General features: G+C 44.1%; 1 protein-coding gene across 3 annotated transcripts in view; it reads left to right on the forward strand.

The window, feature by feature from the left end:
- RBL1 (RB transcriptional corepressor like 1) overlaps window positions 1-25517 on the forward strand; it is a 170647-nt gene that overhangs the window by 127087 nt on the left and 18043 nt on the right. For 2 of the 3 annotated variants that reach the window (XM_088480668.1, XM_088480669.1), the window contains exons 17-18: window positions 4360-4536; window positions 19676-19777. In XM_088480668.1, the coding sequence (XP_088336794.1) occupies window positions 4360-4536; window positions 19676-19777 (279 nt within the window). The remainder of the gene's footprint in view (window positions 1-4359; window positions 4537-19675; window positions 19778-25517) is intronic. The other variant, XM_088480670.1, reaches the window with a different exon arrangement.

Here is a 25517-nt window from a genome sequence, read left to right on the forward strand (position 1 = left end):
TGAACCAGTACCTCTCTTTTCACAGGTTCAAGATGGATTCCCTTCATCCTGTGATTGCAGGACTAGAAGCAGGGGCGTTTTTGGTGTCATTAGGCATCTTTGATGTCTATCTACACATTCTGATTTGGGAGCCTCACCAGGTTTGCCATCAGGGATGCTCATTACCAGTTTCAGACCCTGTCGTTCTGTCTCTAGTCAGCTCCCAGGGTATTCAAAAAGGTGATGGTGGCTCATCTGCGCTCTCAGGGGGTTACGGTTGTCCTTTACCTGGACGACCTGCTCATCAAGGCTCTGTCGGCAGAGGTCCTTCTGCTCCAAGTGTCCTTTACACATCAGATAGTTATACAACACGCCTGGATTGTCAATTCCAGAAGTCTCGATGATGCAGTCACACAGAAATTTCAGTTCCAGGGTATGATTTTGGACACAATCATGCATCGGATCTTCCTGCCGATAGACAAGACCATAGCCATTCAGGAGTTGGTTCGCTTGGTGCTCAGGTCGAAGAAAGTGTCTGTGCATCTTTGCATCCATCTCCTAGGGAAGATGGTGGCCTCCTGCAAGTCTCCTCTAATGGATGAAGGAGAAAACAGGATTTTGGTACTTACTGTTAAATCCATTTCTCCAATTCCACAGGGGACACTGGACGCCCACCAAGTGCTTCTTACCTGCTTACTAGTTAATTGTTCTGCTTCAGTTCTTGTGCAGTTTTGCCTGTTTTATTTGTGTGACTGTTTGTTCTTTCAGTGTGTTGGTCCGGTTTTGACAGTGTTCTTATTTCTCTATCCTTCTCTGTTGTTCTCTGTTCTCCGTCTCTTTTCGGGCTCAGTTCTTTAAAACTGGGGCTGGAGGACCCAGTCACACTTTCAGATTCTTAAAGTGCCAGGCTCTACTCAACCCACCATCTATACCCCACTATCAGACACTCCAGTGTCCCCTGTGGAATCTGAGAAATGGATTTAACGGTAAGTACTGAAATCCTGTTTTTTGACAGATCTGTTCTATTTGGTAGAGGTCTTGATGCCATTATCTTTGACACTATAGAAGGTAAGAACGCTTTAATTTTTTTGGAGCCTGCCATGAAAACCAGATGCAGTGACCTGGGGTCTGTGTGTCCAAATAATTTGGGCTTGGATAGAGGTAATACTTCCAATAAACCTCTTAGCGTCAGGGGCTATTCACATATATCTCCTTCAAACAGAGTCACTTTCAAGGAAGGCTGCTCAACATCCAGTCTAACACTGTCTTGGCCCTGGCTTACATCAACCATCAAGGAAGAACACGCAGCCCTATGGCAATGGCAGAAACAATTAAACGCTTTTTGATGAATGGAGCAACACATGCTTTTAATATCAGCAGTGTTCATTCTAGGCATGTACAACTGGGAAGGTTTATTTTCTAAGCCATCACAAGGTTCATTTCAGGGAATGGTCCTTTGATCAACTCGTGGACTTCATGGCCTCCTGACGAACAACAAGGTGCCATGCTGCGACACGCACACGTGATATCTGAATGTAATCCTGGTGGATGCAATGACTGTCTCCTGGAAGTTTTCTTTAGTGTATTTATTTCTGCAGATTCTGCTGCTCTCCCATGTGCCGAAAAAGACAAAAGCAGAGGAAATTTCCATCATCCTGGTAGCTCCGAACTGGCCAAAGAGGCCATGGTGCAGAGACAATCCTCAGCATGGTGGAGTATCCTTGGCAATTGTCCATTTGACCAGACCTGCATAGCCCATTTTTCCGAGAGGACTTTGCTTGGTTGGCTTTGACGGCATGGTTGTTGAAGCCATGATCCTCCAAACTAAGGGCCTCTCTGATTAGGTCATTCAGAACAACATAAGTTGGCAGCTATCCCTGAAGTTCAGACTTTTCTTCAGGGTGTGTTTCATGTCCAACCACCTTTTTTTTTTTTTTTTTCTTCCTCCTGTTTCAGAAGATCTAAATTTGGTCCTGCCTGTACTTCAAAAACCACCTTTTGAACCTCTGGATATCGTGGTTCTCAACTTTCTGTCCTAGAATTACTTATTTGCTGCCCATTTCATCTGCCAGACGAGTCTGAGTTGGCGTCTTTTTTGTGGGTCACCATTCCTCATTTTTCATTCGGACAGGTTGGTTTTGTGCATCAGACCTGCTTTTCAGCCGAAGGTAGTCTCTTGCTTTCATCTTAACCAGGATATTGTGTTTCCAGTTCTGAGTGACTTCTCAACCTTTGGCAGCAGGGATGCTTTGAGCCTTCTTGATGTCAGAGCCTTGTGAATCTATATGGAGAGATCTGCTTTATACCGTAAAATGTGCTTTGATTTGCACAAGAGATATTGGCGACCAAACAGATGATGGGCAGATTGATCATGGTGACTTTCTGACAAGCATATGTTTCAGAAGGGTAACCAATTCTAGATCGCCTGGTGGCCCATTCTAATAGGTGGGTGTGCACCTATTGGGTGGTGCGTCGCGGTGCCTCTATCTAGCAATTATACAAGGCGGCCACCTGGTCCTCATTCCATGTTTTACAAGTTCTACAAATTTTATGTTTTGTAGCTAGAGATGCCAGTTTTGTGCTTAAAATTTTGCAAGCAGCCATAGCTAAGCATACCCTCTCTTAGGCATCTTTGGAATGTCCCCATGGTATCCACTGTCCCCCAAATAGGATGCCAGTGAAAATTATTTTTGGTATTCACCGTTAAATCCGTTTCTCTTAATCCATCTGGGGACACTGCAATCCCTCTCTTCTGCGTTACTCTGTTTTCACTCTCTTGTTTGGGTATTGTTCTTGTAGCTTGTGTTATCTTGATCACCTGTGGGTTTATTAAAGTCGAAACTAAAGCTGGGTACACACTGACAAATATATTTGCCGATCGGCCAATATATCTGGTGCCATCCAGCCAGTGTGTACCAGCGATATGTCTGTGAACTTTGTTGTTCAGACATATCGCGTTGGCTGTGCTGCACAGCCAGTGGACAGATAAATCTGCAGTGTGTACGGGTGGTCCTACATCCGTCCGTACACATGCAGCTGCGGGGAGGGGGACGGGACCCGCGGCTGCCTGGAAGATGATGGTCACTCAGTGTATATATCTGCAGATTGGGTTATCTGCAGATATATCTGCCAGGTGTGTACCCAACTGAAGGTTCTTTGCTCTATGGGATGTAGAGGGGGAGGAGGCAGCTGACAAACAAGTTTAGTTCTTGTGTCTCGTGAACAGTGTCTTCTACATTGTTATCACACACCCCCCCCCCTCCCCCCCCCTCGAATGGCTTAGAGAAACGGTAAGTACAAAAAAATCCTATTTTCTGCTAGAAACATAGAATCTAGTTAAGATTGGTATAGTAAATTATGGATGAAATTTACAAAAAAAATGTCTTGCTATCGAGCACTTAAGATGGTTATGACTGTCCAAATATATATTACTCAGTCATGTATTACTGTAACATATATTTCAGAGTTGTTGGGTGTATTCCAAATGGCTCTCCAACTTTTATTTTTGTTTCTTTATTTCCATTTCTCAGCAGATATATATATATATATATATAATATATTGCTTTGGATTTTTCTTTTCTCCTTGATCACTCAACAAGATTCTAAAGTCAAGTTGCTTATTTATTCTCACTGTAATTATGGTTTTTGGTTGAAGTGTGTTACTTCTATTGCAGGATTTCCCAACTCCTGTCCTCAGGAAACACTGTCGGTTTATGTTTTCCAGACTGACACATTTTTAAATATTTGCAGGTGGTACTAATTCCCTTGTGATTTTGTGACGTGGAAAAATATGTATGGTTAGGGTTTCTTGAGGATGGGTTTGGGAAACCCTGCATTGGTGGGAATTTTTTATATTCGGTATAATCTTGATAAGTGATAAAATTGACTTCAAAATCTCTGTTGTGGCAGGAAAACCCATTAACATTGCTGGATAGTGACAGATACATTTAAACGCTTAACTGTACACTGTACAGAAACATTTGGAATTTACTTAACACCTTCCAGCAAGGTGTCCAATAGGGGGGAATTCTGTAACCAATATGGAGCTTTTCCTGTTCCTTTCATTGCTGATTCTACATGTCACTGGTGAAATCACATGGGTGTGAAATATAGGACACCGACAAATGGTCGACATGCAATAGGTCGACAGGTTTAAATGATGACACGTTTTTTGTTTTTTTTTAATTGAAGCACCCTAATCCTCCCTCTAGTGCCTGAACCTAACTGTCCCCCTAGTCCCTAACCCTCCACTCTGGTAGTCTAACCCTAACCTCAAAAATGTTTGAAAAACCGTAAAAAATTTGCCTTTTGTTCTTGTCTGCATTTTTTCTTTCACATATATATTAAATATATTTTATATGTGACGTCTTAAACACCCAGATGTACCATTTGGCCAGTGTTCGCCTAAGAGATTTGTGTCTGAAGCTGGACTTGTCTAATGATTTGAGACGCAAGATTTGGACATTGTTTGAATACTCCCTGATTCATTGCACAGACCTGATGAAAGATAGACACCTTGATCAGCTCCTCCTATGTGCAGTCTACATTATGGCAAAGGTAAAGTTTCAACTTATGAAAGCTTATTTGCATATTTTACTTTCTTGCTCATGATTATCTTGTGTTACCTACTTACGCAGGAGTTATTTGCTGTTAAAAAAAAAAATCGTCGCCTTAGTCTTATTAGCTTGCTGACGTGACCACAGTTGGTTGAGGCTAACACATTTTCTCATCTAATTTTAAATTCATAATCTTTTTTTTTTCTCTTTTATGTACAATCAAATTAGATCACTTCATGTCGCTGATTCCTATTACTGTAATACCCGTAACTACTCTGTGGCACTAGTAGTAGCATGTATGCAGATCAATAAAGGAGTAGGGAGCTGCTTTTTTTGGATCTGATCCACAGCTTTTAATTGCTCTGTAATGTCTATATGTGCGCAAAAAAATAAAATTTCTTCAGTGTTCCATAGGGCTCCACAGAGAGATATTGGGGGGTGTAGGTGTGACCTGGAGGACCGGACACCAACAGGAAAGCTTATCAATTCCAGGATGCTCCGGTCCTTCCCCATATACCCCGCCCACAGCCTGAGGGCACTTCAGTTTTTTTTGGTGTCCGGCAGGAGCTGGACCACCATGATAACGGGGCTGTATTAAGCAGCCCAAGCTTTAATTTTATGATTTCATTTACTTTATTTTACAATAATGGGCGAACATGCTGCCGCACCATCACCCCTCGGCGGCGCCGTGACACCAAGCCTGTGCTAGGTACTCGCGACGGGGCTCCGATGGGGACTAGCTAGCAGGCTCCCCGGACCCCAGGTTGCAGCCCGGAATACAGGGGACAGGTAAGGCGGGGACCCTCGTCTTGGTTCATTCTTGCCTCCAGTCTCAGGAGACAGACCGGAGGTGCTGATGTGGACACTGGTTTGCCCACGACTCCGCTAGACCAGCGGGGCACAAATATACTGGCGTAGAGGCATATTATAAAGGCCAGGGGACCCGGTGGTTAACGTCAGCCAGGGGATAAGGCGCTCTCCCTGCAGCCCCTCTCCCAGCTCAGGGCGCCTTTCCACTGTGGTCTTGGTGTTCCCTGAGCTGCTCCTCACCCTATGCCCCCTCAGAGACGCGCGGCAGACATTTTATGCAAGCAGAAAACCAGCGCTGGCTAGAAAAAGGTTAATATTTCATATAGACTGTGTTGTTATAAAAATATTTTATTATATTGTTATCAATTAAAATCCAAAATGATATTGTACAAGAAAATAAATACTGTAAAAATTAATGATAAAAAGTTTCAATGTGTGCCAAAAAAGGGAAACATACGCCACTAGCGTTCCTTATTATGTCTTACTGGATATAGGACCACCTCCAATGAATTAGCAGCAATGTTCACCAGTGAATGTGGAATGATCTCCAAAGTCCATAAGCACTCAGGACCTCATTCAGAGTCGGTCGTTGCGGCCACACGGTCGTAAGGTAAAAGGGGCCGGATATGCAAATGAAGCGCTCGCAAGTTGCATCGTTAAGATGGGATCGTTAGCTGGACGAGCGAGGGGAGGATGCGGCCGTAAGACTAAAAATACGCCCCTTCTCGTTCGCATTACACGTCATCTCCGGGCATATAAGGATTAATCGAGACCATCGGGAACCATCGGAGCTGCTCGTAGAGCTTAAGGTTGACCATACCCTCTATTAAGCACTACGATCTAGTCACTATAAAAACCTCCCATGTCACATGTGCCATGACACTACTTAGTTAATTATGCACTCCAATAAAACGCCGTTTGCATAGTCAGGCACGTCTGCGTTCGGATCTCCACTCCCCCGTTCACAAGCACCTTCCCCTGTTACCACCCACAAAGGCCTCATCCTGTCACTCAAACTACCGACCTGGCTGTGTTCAAGGAGAGAGCAATTTCTGATCGTAATAGCTAGTTTGTGCACGCGCATTGCGAATTTTACGCAAGCGCAGTTTAGCGAACATCGGTGACGTACAACTGAGCGGCCGCAACGACCGACTCTGAATGAGGTCCTCAGTCTTAGTTGTTGTGTGCTCTAGGGGTGTCCATAGGTGATAAGCCGTGATCCGGAGAAATGTAGGTCCAAATGATAATCCGTAGGTATGAGTCAAGGGGGCAGATGTATGAAGCTCTGGGAAGTGATAAAGTGCAGAGTGATAAACAAGCAACCAATCAGCTCCCAACTGTCATTTTTCAAACACAGCCTGTATCATGACAGTTGGGAGCTGATTGGTTGCTCGTTTATCACTCTGCACTTTATCACTTCACAGAGCTTCATACATCTGCCCCAATATTCCATATAGGTCCAAAGTGGTGTGGTTTGAAGCTCAACGCGTTTCCCTGGGTAAGTGTAATCCCAGCTTCCTCAGGAGCATGAATGCACATTGTCTTGATGGTCCATATAAATACCCTTTGGATAATTGCAACTCATTAACATCCGTGTATGTTTGAACAAAACAGTCTTTAAAGCATTTATATTATCTCATTAATAGGCAATCCCACATGTCTGTGTATAGATATAGTAGATCACATCCTATTCCTGTAAGGATAGTTACAATAACAATGTAAAAATTAGAGGAAATAAAAGAGATATGTAAATACCTTCTGGGGATATCCCGATCACGTCTCCGTCTGATCATGTGATGAATAGAGATCACATGAGCAGATCTATTCAGGAAGGAGTTGACATGAGTCGCATGTTGATATCGCAGGTGGCTAATTCTAGCCAACGATCTCCTCTCTCTCATGGTGGTGTTCACCCAGTTTGACTCCAGGCCCCTACAACACCTGATCCCCTTCAGGTGGAACGGGCTACCCCATCTGCTCAGATCCCAGATGATGAGTTTCTTTCTTTCTTTCTGTCTTTTTGTCCTTCTTTTTTTCTGTCTGTCTTTCTTTCTTTTTGTCTTTTTGTCCTTCTTTCTGTCTTTCTTTCTTTTTGTCTTTCTTTCTTTCTTTCTTTTTGTCTTTCTTTTTCTTTCTCTTTCTTTCTCTTTCTTTCTCTTTCTTTCTCTTTCTTTCTCTTTCTTTCTTTTTCTTTCTTTTTCTTTTTTTACTTCATTGCATTCATTGAGAGAACACTTTTAGATTATTAGATCTCTAAACCAATATACGTATATCGTAATGTCATGTATTTTTTTTGTACATACTGTTACTAGATACCAACCCATAGAGACATAGATCTTGGAGAAGGGGAAATAAGTTTGGAGAATACAGATGACCCATCTAGGGGCCACTACCCAAAGTAAAACCCAATGCAATCATAAATAGATCGTTCAACACATTTGCAGCAGATTAAACATTTTTTCACGTGTCTTTATGCACCTCACTACACTTTGTGAAAAGCGGTGGAGGAAAGAAGGCTCAGCCATCACGACGTGTATGCAGGAGAATGGTCTTTACATCCAGAAGTCTTTCAGCTTCTGGTAGACAAATCTGGTCTTCCAGAAGTGCATCTCATGGCCTCAAAACACAACAAACTTCCAGTTTATGGAGCCAGAACAAAGGACACCGACACTACCTTCATAGGTGCCTTGTCGGTGAAATGGAACTTTTATTTGGCATATCTCTTCCCTCAAATATCCCTGCTTCCTCTAGTGTTTTGGGAAATTCAGACAAGAGGGCGGGTACAGTCCTGTTCATAGCTCCGGCTTGGCCCTGACGTCATTGGTACTTGGATCGTCTAAGACTCCCCATAGACGTTCTTCTTCATCTTCATCTATGAGTAGATCTGTTGTCTCAGGGTCCATGTCTACATCTGGACCTAGCCAGGCTTTAACTGCTTGGCTCTTGAGACATCCATCTCAACGGGTAATGGTTTCTCCGGCTCTGTAGTCCAGACCATGCTCAGAGCACGTAAATCGGCCTCAGCCAGGATTTACCACAGAATATATGGCATACGTATTTCCAGTGATGTGCTCCAAGAATATATGACCCGCAAGTCTTTAAAGTTTCTCGTATTCTTGCTTCTCTTCAAGCTTGACTGGATCTAGGCCTCCGCCTAGCATCTCTGAAAGTGGAGGTCTCTGCTGTGTCTGTCTGGTTTCAGCGCAGAATTGCTACTATACCGGATGTTCACACCTTCCTGCAAGGTGTTCTACGTAAACTCTACAACCTCCCTTTGTCCCTCCTGTGGCTCCATGGGATTTGTCAGTGGTGCTCTAAGCACTTCAGGAACCTCCTTTCGACCCTTTGGAATCAGTGGATGTCAAGTGGCTCACTACGAAGACTTTTTCTTCTGGCTATAGCATCTGCCCGTAGGGTATCTGATTTAAGGGCGCTTTCATGTTGCTCCCCCTTTTTAATATTTCATCAGAACAGGGCTGTTCTTCAAACAAGCCCAGGTTTCCTTCCCAAAGTGGTTTCTCTCTTCCATCTGAATGAGGAAATTGTGGTTCCGGAATTTACTTCACCAGACCTCTCGGCAGGTGAGGCCTCGTTGGATGTGGTCCGTGCTGTGACGATCTACGTGGACCGCACTACTTCCATCCAGAAATCGGTCTCCCTATTTGTCCTATATGGGTTCCACAAGAAGGGATGACCAGTTAACAAGCAGACTCTGGCCAGATGGATTTGCATGACTATCTCACAGGCTTAAATGCAAACTGGCTGCCTTGTGCTGGCTTCAGTATCTGCTCATTCTGCTCGCTCTGGGGGTCTCTTGTGGGTTATGGTAAAACTTACCTTTGTTAACTAAGTCCATAGGGTCCACAGGGCACCTGCCCTGACGCTCCTAGCTTCTATGGGTATCTTCTTCTGGTCGCTTGTTTCCTTTTCTGTGTGAGTGTGATTCCTGAGGGTACCAGTCTTCCTTCCTTCTTTCCTATCCTGCTCCTGCTTGGGCTTGTTAACAAAACTGAAGTGCCCTCAGGCTGTGGGCAGGGTATAGGGGGAAGGACCGAGCATCCTGGGATTGAAAAGCTTTGCTGTTGGTCCTTCAGGTCCCGCCTACACCCCAATGTCTCCCTGTGGATCCTATGGATTTGGAAGAAAGAGTTAACCATGTTTTACCATAACACTCCTTTTATAATACCAGGCTACATTCTTCCATTGCACCATGGTCTAGTTCTGATGCTCACGTTCCCAAAGGTAGGCACTTTCCACGGTGGGCAGGGGTCAGCTTTGGCACTCTGACTGGTCTCCGGCTACACTGCAAGATGATGCACTGTGTTCTATAACATTTCTATCATAGCCAACTTTAACTCTTTCTGCTGTTTGTGCTACAGTAGCTCTTCTATGGGATTGGACCAGACGGGCTAGCCTTTGCTTCCCTTGTGCATCAATGAACCTTGGGTGCTCATGACCCTGCCGCTGGTTCATCAGTTGTCTTTCCTTGGACCATTTTTATTAGGTATTAACCATTGCTTACCGGGAACAGCCCACAAAGACGTGTCGTTTTGGAGATGCTCTGACCCAGTTGTTGAGCCTTCACAATTAAACCCTATTTTTCCTGCTTCCAACACATCAACTTTAAGAAATGAGTGTTCACTTGCTGCCTAATATATCCCACCATTCCTTTATAATCCATCTGGGGGATGCCTTACATATCGGTTGTGTAGTGATGGCTGGAGTTGGACACGAACTAAATGAAACCCGTCTCCCACCTGCTATTTAACCCCTCCCTAACCACCGTAAGCACACTTTTTTTTTTTTATAGTGCCTTTGGAGAAGGCACTAGCTAGATAGGTCCTAGCGTTTAGTTAGGTTTTATTTCTTTTATGTTTGAATTTGGGTGTTCTGTCCCTGGAGACAGGCGACAAACACTAACAGAGTGGGAGTTATATGAATTAGAAGATTTTGTGTGAACCATTATCCCACTCTAAAGACCCCTGAGAGAGCCACAAAACTAGCATGTCCCTTCGTCTCTCTACAATCCAGACACACAGCTGAGTGGGTAAGATTCTTTATCTAAAGTGACTAAACCTTGTTGCCATATTACTGCTGCCTAGCTCACTGCTTTTGAGCAAATTGGCCAGGGCTTGGACGGACTCGGGGCCTGATTCAGAGCCGGACGCTATTTGCGAACGGTCGTTCAGAGAAAGGGGCCGGCTATTTAAATTGAGCGCTCGCTCTTTGTTGTCTGTTGAAACCTCTATGTCTGAGCGAGTGAACGAAACATGCGCTCGCTATTTTGTAAAGACTCCCCCTGGCCGTTCGCATCATAAGTCATCTCCGCTATTTATTAGGTTAGTCGAGTACATCGAAAGGCGTCTGAACTGCTCGCAGTGCTTGTGGTAGGTTTTACTTCCCGCAATCACTGCGAGCAGTTCAGGCTAAAAGACAACCAAGTGATGTGGTCGATGACGCTGCTTTGTTAATTATTTACACCCATTAAACGCCCGTTGGCACCGTTTGGCACGCCTGCGTTCGGCTCTCCACTCCCCGTTTTCAAGCACCTTCCCCTGTTACCACCCACAAACGCTTCATTCTGTCACTCAAATTAGCAGGCCCTCACTGTTTTGCGAGCGCACGATTTCCGACCGCAATGACTGGTTGGCGCATGCGCATTACGACCCATACGCATGCGCAGATGTGCGAACACCGCTCGGAGCGAGCAAGCGGCCGCTTACGAGCAGCTCTGAATCAGGCCCTCAGTTTGATGGAGCAGGCTGGTCACGTACCTCCAGGAGCAGTTAGCACAACACTGTTCAAACCTTCACTGAGGGTTACAGAAGCAACAACGTGACTGCTTTATGAGAGAGAGGGATTAGTTCCGGTTCCAAGACGCCGATGACTCGTGCAGGCGCACAGTGGTGATGTCATCAGGTGTGACCACAATCAGGAGAAGGTTGCAGGCTGAATAGAAGTGCCGCGTTGCTGAAGTGCTGGCGGCGGATGATGTCATCAAGGACACCGGGCGCTCGGGGACTTGAGTATATCACCATTACATGTGAAGTAGCGGTGACTTTTTCAGGCGGGCCGCGAACGCTTCGGAATTTGCATGTGTTCTGAATTAACAAGAGACTGCGGCCGGCCACACCTCCATTCCCCCAGGTATTGAGTGAAGGCTGCTGTAAGCAGGCATCTGAAGACCGTGGAAACGGGCACTGGTGGATGGAGGCTTGACAAGCAAACGGCAGTATAACCAGGATTTGTACTACAGTGTATGTGTAGTTAACCTGGTGAAATTGGCTTATTGTTATAAGTATAGTTACTGCACTGTTATCATTGATGGTCGGGCAATAACTTTCATGGGTGTATATATGTATGACATTATTTACCTTTGGATTATTGACATAAGATGGGTCTTAGACCAGAATTTTTTTGCATTTAAACAAATAGGTGAATTAGGTGTCTTCATTTACCTCTGTTTTTTTTCTATTCATTCTGGGCAACACTTCTTCTTTTAGAATTTAGGTAGCTATCTGGTGAATTGACTTGTCTTCTTCCTCAGTATGGATAATCAGACAAGGAGTCTTAAGAAGCAAGTTTCTGTATATATTTGTACAAAATGTGAGAAAAAATTGCCAAAAGGTACAGACCAAGGGTTGCTCTGTGCAAGTTGTTCACAGGAGGTTTCATTATCAGGAGGTTCGGCGGAACAGTCCTGATGCCTGATTGGGCTAGATCTATGGCAGATGCCATAGGTAAACTACGTCATTTTCAGGATAATTATGTGAGATCCTGTGATCAAGCATTTTTGGCTGATCCCTCAGTGGAGCCCAAATAAGCCCAAAATATGGGGCGATTTCTCACTCAAGATGGCGAGGTCTGCAGGAATCACAGCCGCTAAAAAGCGGTGATATTTCTCTACAGTTTTTCCAGGAAAAAAGGCCTCTGCTTCTTAGGAAGAGGGGGAATTGGATTATGACTAGGAAGACATCTCAAATTCCCAGTCACGTTCAGGAGTTTCTCTGCTGATAGATGCTGTAAGATCAACTCTGCAGTTACAGAAGGCAACTATGCCTGAGAATAGTGCAGGTTTTTTCTTTTAATGTAAAAAGGTTTTGGTTTTTCCAGAGTTTTCTCATTTCGAAGAAATATTAAAGGAATCCTGGTTTAAAACCTTATTCAAGATTCCGTATTCCTGAAAAGTATAAGGGTCTTTGCCCTTTTTTTCTGAAAAGGATATCAAACAATGGGAAGTTCCTCCTATGGTGGATGCTCCTATTGCTAGGTTGGTTAAGAATATGGTTATCCCTACTTCTCAGTCAATAATTCTTAAAGATCCTATGGATAGGAAGAGTGAGGCGGTGCTTAAATCTTTATTCACCTTGTCAGGGAATCGCTGTGGCCAATTCTGGCCAGTGCCTGGGTAGAAACAGGAGAGGAGGAGGGCTCTTTTTCCTGGGGCACTCTTGTATAAAGTTATAATAAAATGTAACTCTTATTATCATTAAAAAAGTATCACTAGAAAGTATTTCGGAGGATAAGTACAAGATTCCTAGGACCATCAAAAAGAATATATAATTCACATAAACATTAACAAAACACACGCATGGGTGAGCAAGCCCCAGAGGCGAAACGCGCGTCCCGAGCGGCACAGCAGTGGTGACAGATGGATCTGGTCTGGCGGGTGCACATGCCGACCACCTCTCCCTCCATGCTCGTATTATAAGGGTAAAAGTATCATCTTTGTGGGGTCCTGATTTTGCCTGTATATTTTTCCACCATGTTGTGTGCCATTATTCTGTATAGATAAATATGACAACACAGTGTGTTGTCCTGTGTTGTACTGTGTTGTCATATTTATCTATACAGAATAATTGATTGTAACGAGAAATGGCAATTTTGGTAATTACAGGTGTCTGTGACCCTAGATGATTTATCAGATGATTGGCATATCTGATGGCTGTTTAATACGATTACACTGTACAAATGAATATGGTAGCCTAATGATTATGGTCATATAGCACTGTTAAAAGGGTGTTCTGGGACAAGGCAATCTCTATACCTAAAAAAAAACCAGTTGGATTTGGATCTAATGACAAGGGATACATTTCCCTGGTTTTTGGTAGCAGTCACCACACATATATTCTGTACATCTATATGGTGTCAACCTAATTTTCTTTGAAAGTTTGATTTACACATACTGTGTGGTGCTTGTGGGTGACCAAGCTACTACCTGGCAAAAATTCTGGTAATGCCCACTTCAAATTTGGCCTCTGTTAGACACGCTGGAATAGTGGTGATTGTCGCCATATCCTTCCGAGGTCATACACTCGGACTGTTTTGCTAATTGAATGATATAGGTATAGGTCTGTGATCTCAGATGACAACCCATTGGCCACCATTAGATAACTATTTATACCCTTTATATACATTTGTTGTTTGCCTGCACGTACACTCCGCAGAAAAACGCACGGACCTCAATACCTTATATTTCTAGATTTGAGCATCAATGTTATGGATACTTATTTCATGTGAGGTAAACCCTGCATGAGCACTATTGTTCTCTATCTATTACCAAACAATATTTTCGCCAAATTTTTCTTATGTATGTTTTGTGTGTGTTTTGTTAATGTTTATGTGAATTTATATATTCTTTTTGATGGTCCTAGGAATCTTGTACTTATCCTCTGAAATACTTTCTAGTGATACACTTTTTTTAATGATAATAATAAAAGTTGCATTTTATTATAAACTTATATAAGAGTGCCCCAGGAAAAAAAGCCCTCCTCCTCTTCTATTTGTATACAATATATTTTGGCTCTAGGGAGCACCACCAACTGAGTAACCAATTACATTTGTTCTGAATGATATTCAATGTTGGTTTAATACAGATGCTATCATACAATTATTTTCTGTACGGAGTCATTCTTACTTTCCTCCAGTGCCTGGGTAGTTAAGGCTATCGGTCCATGGATAAATCAGATGATTACTGGTTTTCAATCAGGGGAAGAATCTGAAGCAAACTCCTTAGCTGAACAGATTTCGGAAGCCCTTACCTATATAGGTGATTCTTTGTTAGATACTGTTCAGATACAGTCTCGTATCTCTACCTTAGCAGTTTCCGCCAGACGTTCGATGTGGCTTAAAACATGGAAGACAGACATAGAATCAAAACATGCCTAAGAGGCATTCCCTTTTGAAGGAGGTTCTTTGTTCGGGCCAGAATTATCTAAGATTACAGGTTGAGGTTACAGTCTGCCTGTAAATACACCTAAAACAAAGACTCCTAGATTTTGTTAATTTCGGTATGAGGGGAAGGGAAGATTTCAGGTCTTCTGTAGTGCATATGGGTGTACCCGGGAGTGGACCGTTAGGGGACGGGGTGGCCCCAGCACCAGTCAACCTGATGCTAAGCCACCAGGGAAATCCAAATGACTATAACGGACTGAGTCTCCTCTTCTGGTGGGAGGTCGTTTACTCAGGTTCCAAGAGAATTGGATTCTTTCCAATCCGGATTCGTGCATCTTGTAATCACCAGAGGATACATTTTGGATCTGGAAGGTTCTTTTCCAAAAAGATTCTTTTCCACTCCTCTCCCGGTGGATGGTTGCACAAAGGCGGCTCTTTTGCAAGCAATTTCTGCACTTTCAGGATCCGGAGTATTTATACCGGTTCCAGAACAGGAGGAAGGAATGGGGTTTTACTCCATTTTTTTTTTCTAGTAGACAAACCAGACTGGTCATTCCAACCCATTCTCAATCTCAAGGGGGTTAAATGCTTATCGTCACTTGGAAAAATTCAAGATGGAATTGATAAGGTCAGTCATTTGTTCTATGGTGGAAGAAGCTATTCTGGCTTCCAGAGATATCAAGGATGCCTACCTCCCATATTCCTATATGGAAATGTCATCAGCATCTTCTAAGGTTTGCAGTAGGGCAACAGCATTTTCAGTTTCAGGATCTACCTTTCGGTTTGGCCACCGCCCCCAGAGTATTTACAAAGGTAATAGCACACATGATATCCCTCTTCGGGAGAGGAGGGATAAATGTGTTGGCTTATCTGGGCGATTTGTTGCAAAGAACTCCCTCGATGGATATTACAATAACACCTTCAGGTTACAATGGACATGCTCCAGGGAATTGGCTGGATCAGCAATTTTCCCAAATCAAATTTTATTCCATCCCAGAGGATAGTATTCCAGAATAAGGATCATTTTTCAGATGTCATATGTCTCATTCTAAGAGCCATGCAGGTATTGGGGAAAAATGGTAGCTTCATTCGAAGCAGTTCCTTTTGCCAGGTTCCACGCCTGACCTCTACAGAACCAATTGCTTCATCGATGGGTAAAATCGGGCCCTCGATTAAACAAGCGGATGTTCAGATTATCACCTCAGACACGGAGGTCTCTTCAGTGGTGGAGGAAAATTTGAACAAGGGTTGCAAATTGTCAGTAAAAGACTGGACCATTGTCACCACAGATGCCAGCCTTATAGGCTGGGGGGCGGTGGTCCTAGACAGACACTTGAAAGGCCTTTGGTCTGTCCAAGAGACCGTTCTGCCTATCAATATATTGGAATTAAGGGCAATTCGTTATGCACTGATTCAGGCTCAGGGGTGTCTAAAGAATTTACCAGTGTGAATACAATCAGACCATGCCAGAGCCGTTGCTTACATCAAAAAGCAGGGTGGTACACACAGCTGGCTCGCAATGAGGGAGGTTTCTCACATCCTTCATTGGACAGAAATTTGGGTTTCGGCTGTTTTAGAAATTTACATTAAGGGGTGGACAACGGGGAGGCAGACTTTTTAAGTCGCCACAGTGTGCACTCAGGAGAATGGGAATTAACCAGGAGGTGTTTGCGGAAATAGTAGCCAGATGGGGGATCTCCAGATATAGGTTTCATGGCTTCTCGTTTAAACAAGAAGCTTCCAAGGTACAGATCTCAGTCTCTGGATCCTAAAGCAGTTCTGGTGGATGCCATGACAGCACCTTGGGGGTTTCAGCTGGCATACATCTTTCCTCCGCTGGTAATGTTGCCAAGGGTAATTCAAAGGATTCGACAGATGGCGTGTACGGTCATTCTCACTGGCCATGCAGTCATTGGCATGCAGCTCTTCTGAGACATGTTGGCAGATGTTCCAGATAGTCTACCTTTGCGCCCAGACCTGTCTCTTCAGGGTCCATGCCGTCACCCCAATTTGCCTCACTTGGCTTTGACGGCATGGTTCTTGAATGGTTTTCAGAGTCTGTGGTGAAAAACATGATACAGGCTCGTAAACCAGTTACTTCCCAAATCTATTATAGGATATGGAAGATATACATTTCTTGGTGTGAACAACACAAGTTCAAACCAGAAAAGTTCCAAGTGTCTCGTCTCTTGTCTTTTTTGCAGGATGGGCAGGTTAAGGGTCTGAAATTGTCCTCTTAAAGGACAGATTTTGGTTTTATCGATCCGTTCGCTACCATTCCAGAAGTTCAGACCTTCTTGCAGGACATCTTCGCATTCAACCTCCTTATGTTCCTCCAGTTCCTCCTTGGGACTTGAATTTAGTTTTGGAGGATCTCCAAAATGCACCATTTGAGCCTTTGGAATCTGTAGAATTACGTTCTCACTCTGAAGGTTGTTGTCCTTTTGGCCATTGGTTTGGCCATAAGGGTTTCTGAATTAGTGGCGCTTTCCTGTAAAGCTCCGCTTAACATTTTTCATGAGGATAGTGTGACTCAGGAGGTTTCTTCCTTAGCACTGTTGGATGTGGTACGTGCGTTACGCATGTACTTGGACCGTACTGCGTCCTTGAGGCATATGGATTCCTTGTTGGTGTTGATTGATGAATCAAAGAGGGTGGCCTGCCTCAAAAGGGTCCATCGCTAGATGGGTGACTTCTGCTATTAGACAGGCATATTTGTCTTCGAAAATATGGCAGTTCCGGTCTCAATTTGGGCTTATTCAACTCGTGCTGTCGGAGTTTCTTGGGCTGTACGGCATGGTTCCTCGGTTGAACAATTCTGCAAGGCAGCTACCTGGTCATCTGTACACACTTTCACAATATTTTACCGCTTCCATACATTCATCACAAGAGATGGTAGTGTTGGGCGGAAAATTCTTAGAGCGGTCTCCTACCCCCCTTAATTGGCTTGCTTTTAGTGTATAAGCCATATGTAAGGAATGCCCCTGATGGATGATAAAGGAAATAAGATGTTTACTTACCGTAAAAATCTCTTCCTTGGAGCCCATCTGGGAGAAGCAAGGATCCCTCCCTTGTTTGTTTGTTTTTTTCATGCTGGGTACTTGTTTCTGGTTTCTCAATTCTACCGTGGCTCTCCTCCAGCTTTGTTAAATATTAGACTGAGCTTACGGTGGTTAGGGAGGGGTTATATAGGGGGTGGGAGACTGTTTTCAATTAGTGTCCGACTCCACTCATCAGTACACACAACCCATATGTAAGGCATCCCCCAGATGGACTCCAAGGAAGAGATTTTACGGTAAGTAAAAATCTTATTTATTTTTTTTCTTAAACAAAGTACTTTTGTCTATATCTCCACATAATCCCTTTTTTCATTTAAGTATTTATCAGATCTGTATGCAAGCTTTAGAATCCCCTTTCTGTACTGCCTCCATTTCATTGAACAAGTTCTTGACTGGCAGGATTTTATTCATCATCGCTTCCAGAATGTTTTCCATCCAGGAACTCTTGCTTGGACCAAGGTCCTGACTATGGGGTGGATGATTGAAAATCTCCCACCCAAAACTGTGACAAGTGATGGTTGTCCCGGTCAATCCTTGTCATGCATGTTTGTCCATTATTGAACATTTCGCACCACTTTCTCACATTACCAATTACCTGCTTTACTTGACCATAAATTTCAGCAGGTTTCGCATTAAAGAATTGAATAACATTTGTCATATTCGGAGGGATTTTATATCGTTGAGTTAACTTTAATAATGCACAACATCGCCAAAATCAACCTTAACAGCACGCTACTCACAGAGCACAGGAAACAGGTTAGGGAGACCATCAAACATGAATTGGGACGGCTGAATGACCTTTGCGGTGGGAATGCCCTGACTTTTCCTGGCCTACACCAGAAGTGACTACTTCAGAGAGGCATGCAAGTATGATTAATCATATGAGAATTCCTGCAGTTTTCAGTCTGGGTGGGACCCATAGTGTCCTCCTATATCAATCCTTAATACGCATCCAACTCTGCTAACGTCGGGTGCCTTTTTCTTCTCTACATAGGGGGCACAGGCTTTAGATAGGTATAGGCTGGAGTAGAAGTCTGGGCATCCAAAGATTTAATCTTTTTCTCCCAGCTTCTCCCCTATACCCCATCCCCAGGCAGGCCAGTTCTACTCTGGTGCCTGCAGCAGCTGCTATTGAGCAGCCTCATCTTTTTACTTTTTTTAAGATTGGGCAGCACTAGGCATCCTACAGGATGCCAGTGTTGTTGCTCTACAAACCCCCTGCACTGGAGGTCACAGCACTGGCGAGGGGGTCTGTGTCTTTGGCCCGGCCCTCAGCAGCACACCAGGGTTCCGCAGGGAAACAAGAAAGAGAGACGCCCTGCTTGCAGGGAGCCGCATTCTAGCGGCTGTCCCCGTCGGTATGGGAGACCACCTGCGGTACTGTCAGCAGGTATCCAGGCTGCCTGCTACCTCTGCTAGACTACCAGGGCATTAGGCAATAGGGCACTTCTAAGGAAGTGGCCATTGCTCTGGAGGTCAATGTCAGAAGGGGGAGTTAGGCTTTCCTCGCTAGCTCCTCCCCCACCTCTTGGCACGTCCCCTCATAGTAGGCTTTCTGACGGGGTTCCCTTCTCTCCCCTCCCTCACAGAGATGCTGAGTGGCCATTTTCCACAGTGCATGCTGCAGCCAGTCTCTGGAGAGTAGCACAGGCTCCTGGTATCCCTGTATACCTCCTCCTCAGCGGTCAGGTTATACTGAAAGCTCCTTCCTGCCAAGTGTGGTTTGGGTTGTTGAGTATTTACTACCCATTTTTTCCTGCATTGAATGTGTGCATGTAATCGTGTTTTGGAGTACTCATGTCTCCTGTCCTCTGATTCTATTCTTCTGACTTTATTCTGTTCTGTATGTAATTTTTCTGTGCAGATTGCTTAGAGTGCTCATTGTTGCGGTGTTCAGTTAATATCCACTTTTGCAAAGCCTCACTTATTGTGGTGAGGTCATTCATTGCTCTACCCCTTCATTGCACACTATAGTTTTCTTAGCTTTGTGCGTGGGGACTGCCCTAGATTGCTGTATCATGTCTTCCAAAGGCAAGGTACCTAGGGATAGGGGTGCTCCTGTGTTGCGTAACTACAGGACTTGTACTTTCTCCTCAGGCTCCTGACCATGATGTCCGGTGTTTCACAGCTACGCAGCAAGAGGGTCCGGTGGCCACAGTTTCCAGCCAGGAATTGGCTTGGGCTAACTCTCTCTCACAGGTAATGCTGCAGTTAGTTGTTAAACTTGCAACCCCCGGTTCTGCATTCCCTGCTAGTATCGCTACAGGGGCCCAGCTGCCCCCTGTTGTACCGTCTCAGAATACTTTACAGCAGACTGCTATAGAACAGCCATGGATGCAGTCCATCTCGCAGTCAGTGCAAGGGTTAGAGCAACAGATGCTAGACAAGACCGCACTATCAAGCGCAGACCCTTCACATGGGATAGTTCTACACCCCTGTCCAGTTATGATTCGGACTCTGATGTTTCCTCAGTCCACGAGAACCATGTGTTCAATACTTCAGATGTGGAGACCTCTTCTATCACAAAATACTCCCTACATCAGATAGATGTAGCCGCCCTGATTAAGGTGGTTAAAGCTGTCCTCCGCATCAAGTACGCTGAGCAGGCCCCTAAGGCTAGAGCTCAGGTGTTCAAGCCTCAGAAGATGTTTTCGGCAGAATTCCCTTCTGCTCAGTTAAAGACCTTCTAACAAAGGCATTGCCTCTTATTAATCTGCTACCTGCTGCGTATCGAGCAAAATGGGAGTCTCTGGTGGATGCTGACATTGCCCACCTAGTCATGAAGACTAAACTTACAATTCCTAATACAGCATCCTTTAAGGATCCAACAGATGGGAAGCTGGAATCTTCTCTCAAGGGGAAGATTTATTCTCATGTAGGTGCCATCGTTCGTCCAGCCCTAGCATCCGCTTGGGTTGCTCAAGCCATCTAGGGTTGGACAGACACCCTTGAAGATGGCCTCATAGAAACGAGCTCCTGTTTTTTGTGGCCGATTATCTCAGAGAGGCAGTAATAGACACTGGTATTTCAACCTCCAAGGTATCTGCATTCTTTGTGTCTGCTAGGCGAGCCCTCTGGCTTCGTTCCTGGCACGCTGACAGACTCTAAGAAAGCCCTGGAGGCTTTTTCTTATTCGGGGAACATTCCTTAAGGTCCAGATTTGGACAAGATCGTCGCCATAGTAGCGGCGTCAAGCCGATCCCCTTCTCTTCTGCGGCAGCTCCTAGGTTGCTTTTCGCTGCAGACAAAAAGCGAAAATTAGACATTCGCAAATGGCCAGCCTTTTTCAAGGTTCCAGCTCATCCAAGGGTTCAAAGCCCCAAGCTAAACCGTCCTGGTCTACTAGACGCTTTGCCACCAAGCCTACTGCCAAGCCTGCCTCTTGACTGGATAGGCTTCCACTTAGGGGGATCCCAATGTGGGAGACCGACTTCTGTTCTCGGAGACTTGGATGGTGACCATGTCGGATGCCTGTGAGGTGTTGTTCACCTTTGCTACGCCCTAACCTTTCGGGAGTGGCCCCCGAACTAATTTTATTTCCAAAGGCTTTCCGGTGGATCCAGGCACAGCAAAAGCACTGCAGAAGTCCATTCACTCCCTTCTGGCCTCCAAAGTAATTGTTCCAATTCCCCTGTATCAGAGAGGCACATACTTTTATGCCAACCTCTTCTTTGTTCAGAATCCAAACAGTTCCTTCCGGTCAATCCTCAACCTGAAGATCCTCAACAGGTACTTGCGGATCCCCTGATTCCACATGGAGTACCCACAGTCTTTCTGTCGTTGGAGCCGGGGGTTTCATGGCCTCCTTGGATATGCAGGATGCCTATTTGAATGCTCCTATCCAGCTCAGTAACCGGCACTTTCTCATGTTTGTTTTCCGGGAGGAACATTTCCACTTTCAGGCATTGCCATTTGGTCTTGCCACGGCTCCTCGTGACTTCACGAAAGTCATGGCGGCCACGGCAGCTAATTTGCGGCGCAGAGGTATCAGGATTCTACCTAATCTGGATGACCTACTGATCCTCAACCGGTCACCGGAGGTCTTCAGGGGACACTTGGTCTCATGATGGATCTTCTCTAGTCCCACAGATGGATCATCAAATTTAAGAAATTCTCCTTGCAGGATATTTGCCATCTGGGGGCCTTGCTAGATTCCAATGTGCAGCAGGTATTCCTCCCGGAAGAAAATTTTCAGGTCATACATGCCAGGATTCGCCGAGTGTCAATACACTCTTGCATGCAGTTTCTGGGCTCTCTTGTCTCCACCTTCGACATGGTGGGGTAGGCCCAGTTTCATTCCTGAGCTATTCAGGTCGAAGTTCTGTCTGGGTGGAACAAGCCCCATGGGCAGCTCAATACTCAAACGATCATGCTCTCTTGGGTGGTACGGCACTCCCTCTTGTGGTGGCTCCAGGGGTCCCACATGGACAAGCACTGCCCCTTTTGCATTCAGGACTGGGTCCTCACCACCACCGACGCAAGTCTTCACTGGTGGAGGCAGTAACCTGTAAACAGACCTTTGCTTCCAGGGTCCATGGACAGCTCTAGAGATCCAGCTAGAGATTAACATTCTGGAACTCCTAGCTGTCTTCAGAGCTCTTTGCTTAGCTCTGCCCTTCCTCCAGCATCGTCCAGTCCAGGTACAGTCCGACAATTTGACAGCCATCTACATAAACCAGGATGGCAGTCATGGTGCCATGAAGGAGGTTCAACTGAGCATAGTGTCATTTTCCGTCTGTCGGTGGTTTTCATCCCCGGGGTCCAGATTTGGAAAGCAGACCCTCAGCCACCAGGAAATTCACTCAGATAAGTGGGTGCTTCAGACACCTTTCAGATCCTCATTCTTCGCTGGGGCTTGTTTGACATCAACCTGATGGGAGCCCTTCTGGTAGATGCCGTAGTGGCAGAACCTTAGAACTGGCAGAAACCAGTGGGACCCAGATACAGCTGTCTACTGTTTGAAGAAGTCTGGCAAGAAGTGGTCTTCATGGAAGATTTGTGGCCAAAAAGCCATACCTTTTTGATGTGGAAACAAGGCCAGACAACTTAACTGCACGAAAACATAGGAACTGGGGTGCAGAAAAATAGCAGCAGGTGCTCCGGACTGTGGAGTCAAAATTTTAAATATTTGGCTGTAACAGAAGGCAGAATGTTCAACGACGGGCTGGAGAGCAGTACAATAATAAGTGTCTGCATGCAACAGTGAAGCATGGTGTAGGCTCCTTGCAAGTTTGGGGCTGCATTCCAGCAACTGGAGAAGATTTGGTCAGGTTTAATTGTGTACTCAATGCTGAGAAAGACAGGCAGGTATTTTTTCAGAATGAAAAAGAAAGGAAGGACCTGGAGCCAATACAATTTAGTGCGGTGGAGTGGTTTAGCTGTGGTTTTAAAAATATGGGACTACTCTCCCCCACATATGTTTAACAGAAAAAATGGTAAAAAAGGTGCTGGTAAACACTGTTTATATAATTATTGTAACAATTATTACTCAAGCTGCATACACACACAACGATTTTTTTAATGAACGATTTGAGTAAGCGATTTTTTCCCTTGAAAAAATTTACTAAAATCGTTTACTAAAGTTGTTCATTTACTAAATGTCATGAACGATTTTTATGAACTACAAACGATTTTTGCATATTCCCTTAATGAAAATCGTTGAGTTGACAAGTCTGACTAAACGACAAACTACAAACGTGAACGCGCATGAACGATAATCGTTCATCGTTTGACTCAGAAAGTGAACGATTTTTGCCATCAATTTACGTTAAACGATATCGTTTAACGATAATCATTAAAAAAATCGTTGTGTGTGTGTATGCAGCTTAAAACATTAAAATATATTAAGCAATCCAATAATATATAGATAGTTTAATACCGGCCGGTTTCTATTAACCTTTTATAAATCATTTAAAAAATTTGAAGCCAATAATACATAGTATTAATATTAAGCACAAGTAATTATTGCTAAATTCTTATTTATATATAGTGATTTTTTTATATATATATTAATAGCCATACAAAAAAACACATTTAATTCTACAACAATTTCCCTTCTCAAATCTAGCCCTCTGTTCATAATAATTTAACGATTCAATTAATCATTAGAATCTCTACATCCAATCCAGTAAGCTGTTCTCCTTGAAAGCCTTAAGGTGCGTACACACGTAACGATTTTTTGGATGATTTAACTATAACGATGTCGTCATCGTTCAATCGTTCAAAAAAATCGTTCAGTGTAAAATGATGAACGATTATCGTTCATGCGCGTTCACGTTTGTCGATTGTAGTTCAGTCAGACTGGGCCAACTGAATGATTTTCATTAGAAGTTGATACATTTTTCCTTCAACACACAGAAAATCGTTTATTATGTAAAGTAAAACCAACTACTTTGTAAAAGTGAACGAAAATCGTTCAACGAAAATCGTTGGTTACTTACATCATTACGTGTGTACGCACCTTTAGTGTGAAAAAGCAGAAAGTAGGCTGTTGGCATAAAATAAACTGTTACTAATAACGTTAGTAAACTTGTTTATTTAATAGAGCAGATAGAAGCAGTAGCACGATGATAAAGCAGGACAATGGTAAAAGCTCCATAGCATACAGTCCTTGATCAAAAAAAGATGCCTTCTGATTTTTTTTTTTTTCATTTTTTTTTTTTGGTGGCTTCTTGATTTATTATAACAAATAGAAGCAGTGGTGTCTGTATAAAACAAATTGTTGGTGAAAACTTTCCTGCAATAGCACACAGTCTTTTACTGGAAGATGTTATTCAATTTTGCTGTATAGAAAACAAACGACAGGTACACAACTTGTACTGTGGTTTGGGCAGTGAATTCCAAATGATGACAGAAGAAAACAATGTTGCATATGTTTTCCTTTGCAATTGTAACAAAGTTAGTGGTTAATAACAAAAGATGCATAGGGAGGCAGCTTTGCAGAAATTTAGCAACATAATGCTTTTCTTTCAAAACAGTCAATCATGGCCATGATAAAAAAAAAATGGAAAACAACTTTTTTGTTTCACTTTACAACATTCTCTACTCTGTTCTTCTGAAGCTTCCAAGTACACACTATCTGCTTGCTGCCCTTATGCTCCGCAGCCAAATCCGGTGGTCATGTACTTACAGATGGGCCTCCTGGCGCATTAAACAGCCATTCTAGTCGCGCCGTGGCATGTCTCTGTAGCGCCGAGCGTCTTTTTGTGCGTCTGTTTACTTTCAAATGAGTCTTAGTCACACAACAATGCGAATAGATGGCACAAGCAGCTTCTGCTGATTAAAATTATATGCAGCATGCCTATGTTCTCTGAGCGAGTGTGGGTGTATCTACATGCAAATAGATGGCACAAGCAGCTTCTGCTGATTAAAATGATATGCAGCATGCCTATGTTCTCTGAGCGAGTGCGGGTGTATCTACATGTGAAATGCTATGTTAGTGTCAGCGGCTGTAACACTGTAACGTAGTGTTTAGCATGCAGATACACCCGCAGTCACATACTGAATATAGGCAAGCTGCATATAATTTTAATCAGAAGAAGCTGCTTGCGCTATCGTTTCACATAGCTGTGCGAACAAGACGCATTTGAAGATAAAATACGCTCTGCGCTACCGAGTCTCACTGAGCTCCCGCGTTGTGTGGCGCGACTTGTATGTGGGCACATCTGTACAGAGTCTTAACGGAGGTTAGCAGCGGTCTGTAAAGAGAAGTCAGCCGGCATTAAAATCAGTGGTCAATACGCGTTTCTCCGCCTCCACCAAATATCAACTGCTTCCTCAGTAAGTGTGATCATTCATGCAGTGCCATCTGGGAGGTGCCTGATTGGCTCCAAATTTATTCTGCAGCAGGACAACGACCCCAAACATACAACCAATGTCATTAAGAACTATCTTCAGCGTAAACAGCAAGGAGTCCTGGAAGTGATCTTATGGCCCCCAC

The sequence above is a fragment of the Taudactylus pleione genome, unplaced genomic scaffold, assembly GCF_031769625.1.
Source record: "Taudactylus pleione unplaced genomic scaffold, aTauple2 ptg000256l, whole genome shotgun sequence".
Taxonomy (NCBI): Eukaryota; Metazoa; Chordata; class Amphibia; order Anura; family Myobatrachidae; genus Taudactylus; species Taudactylus pleione.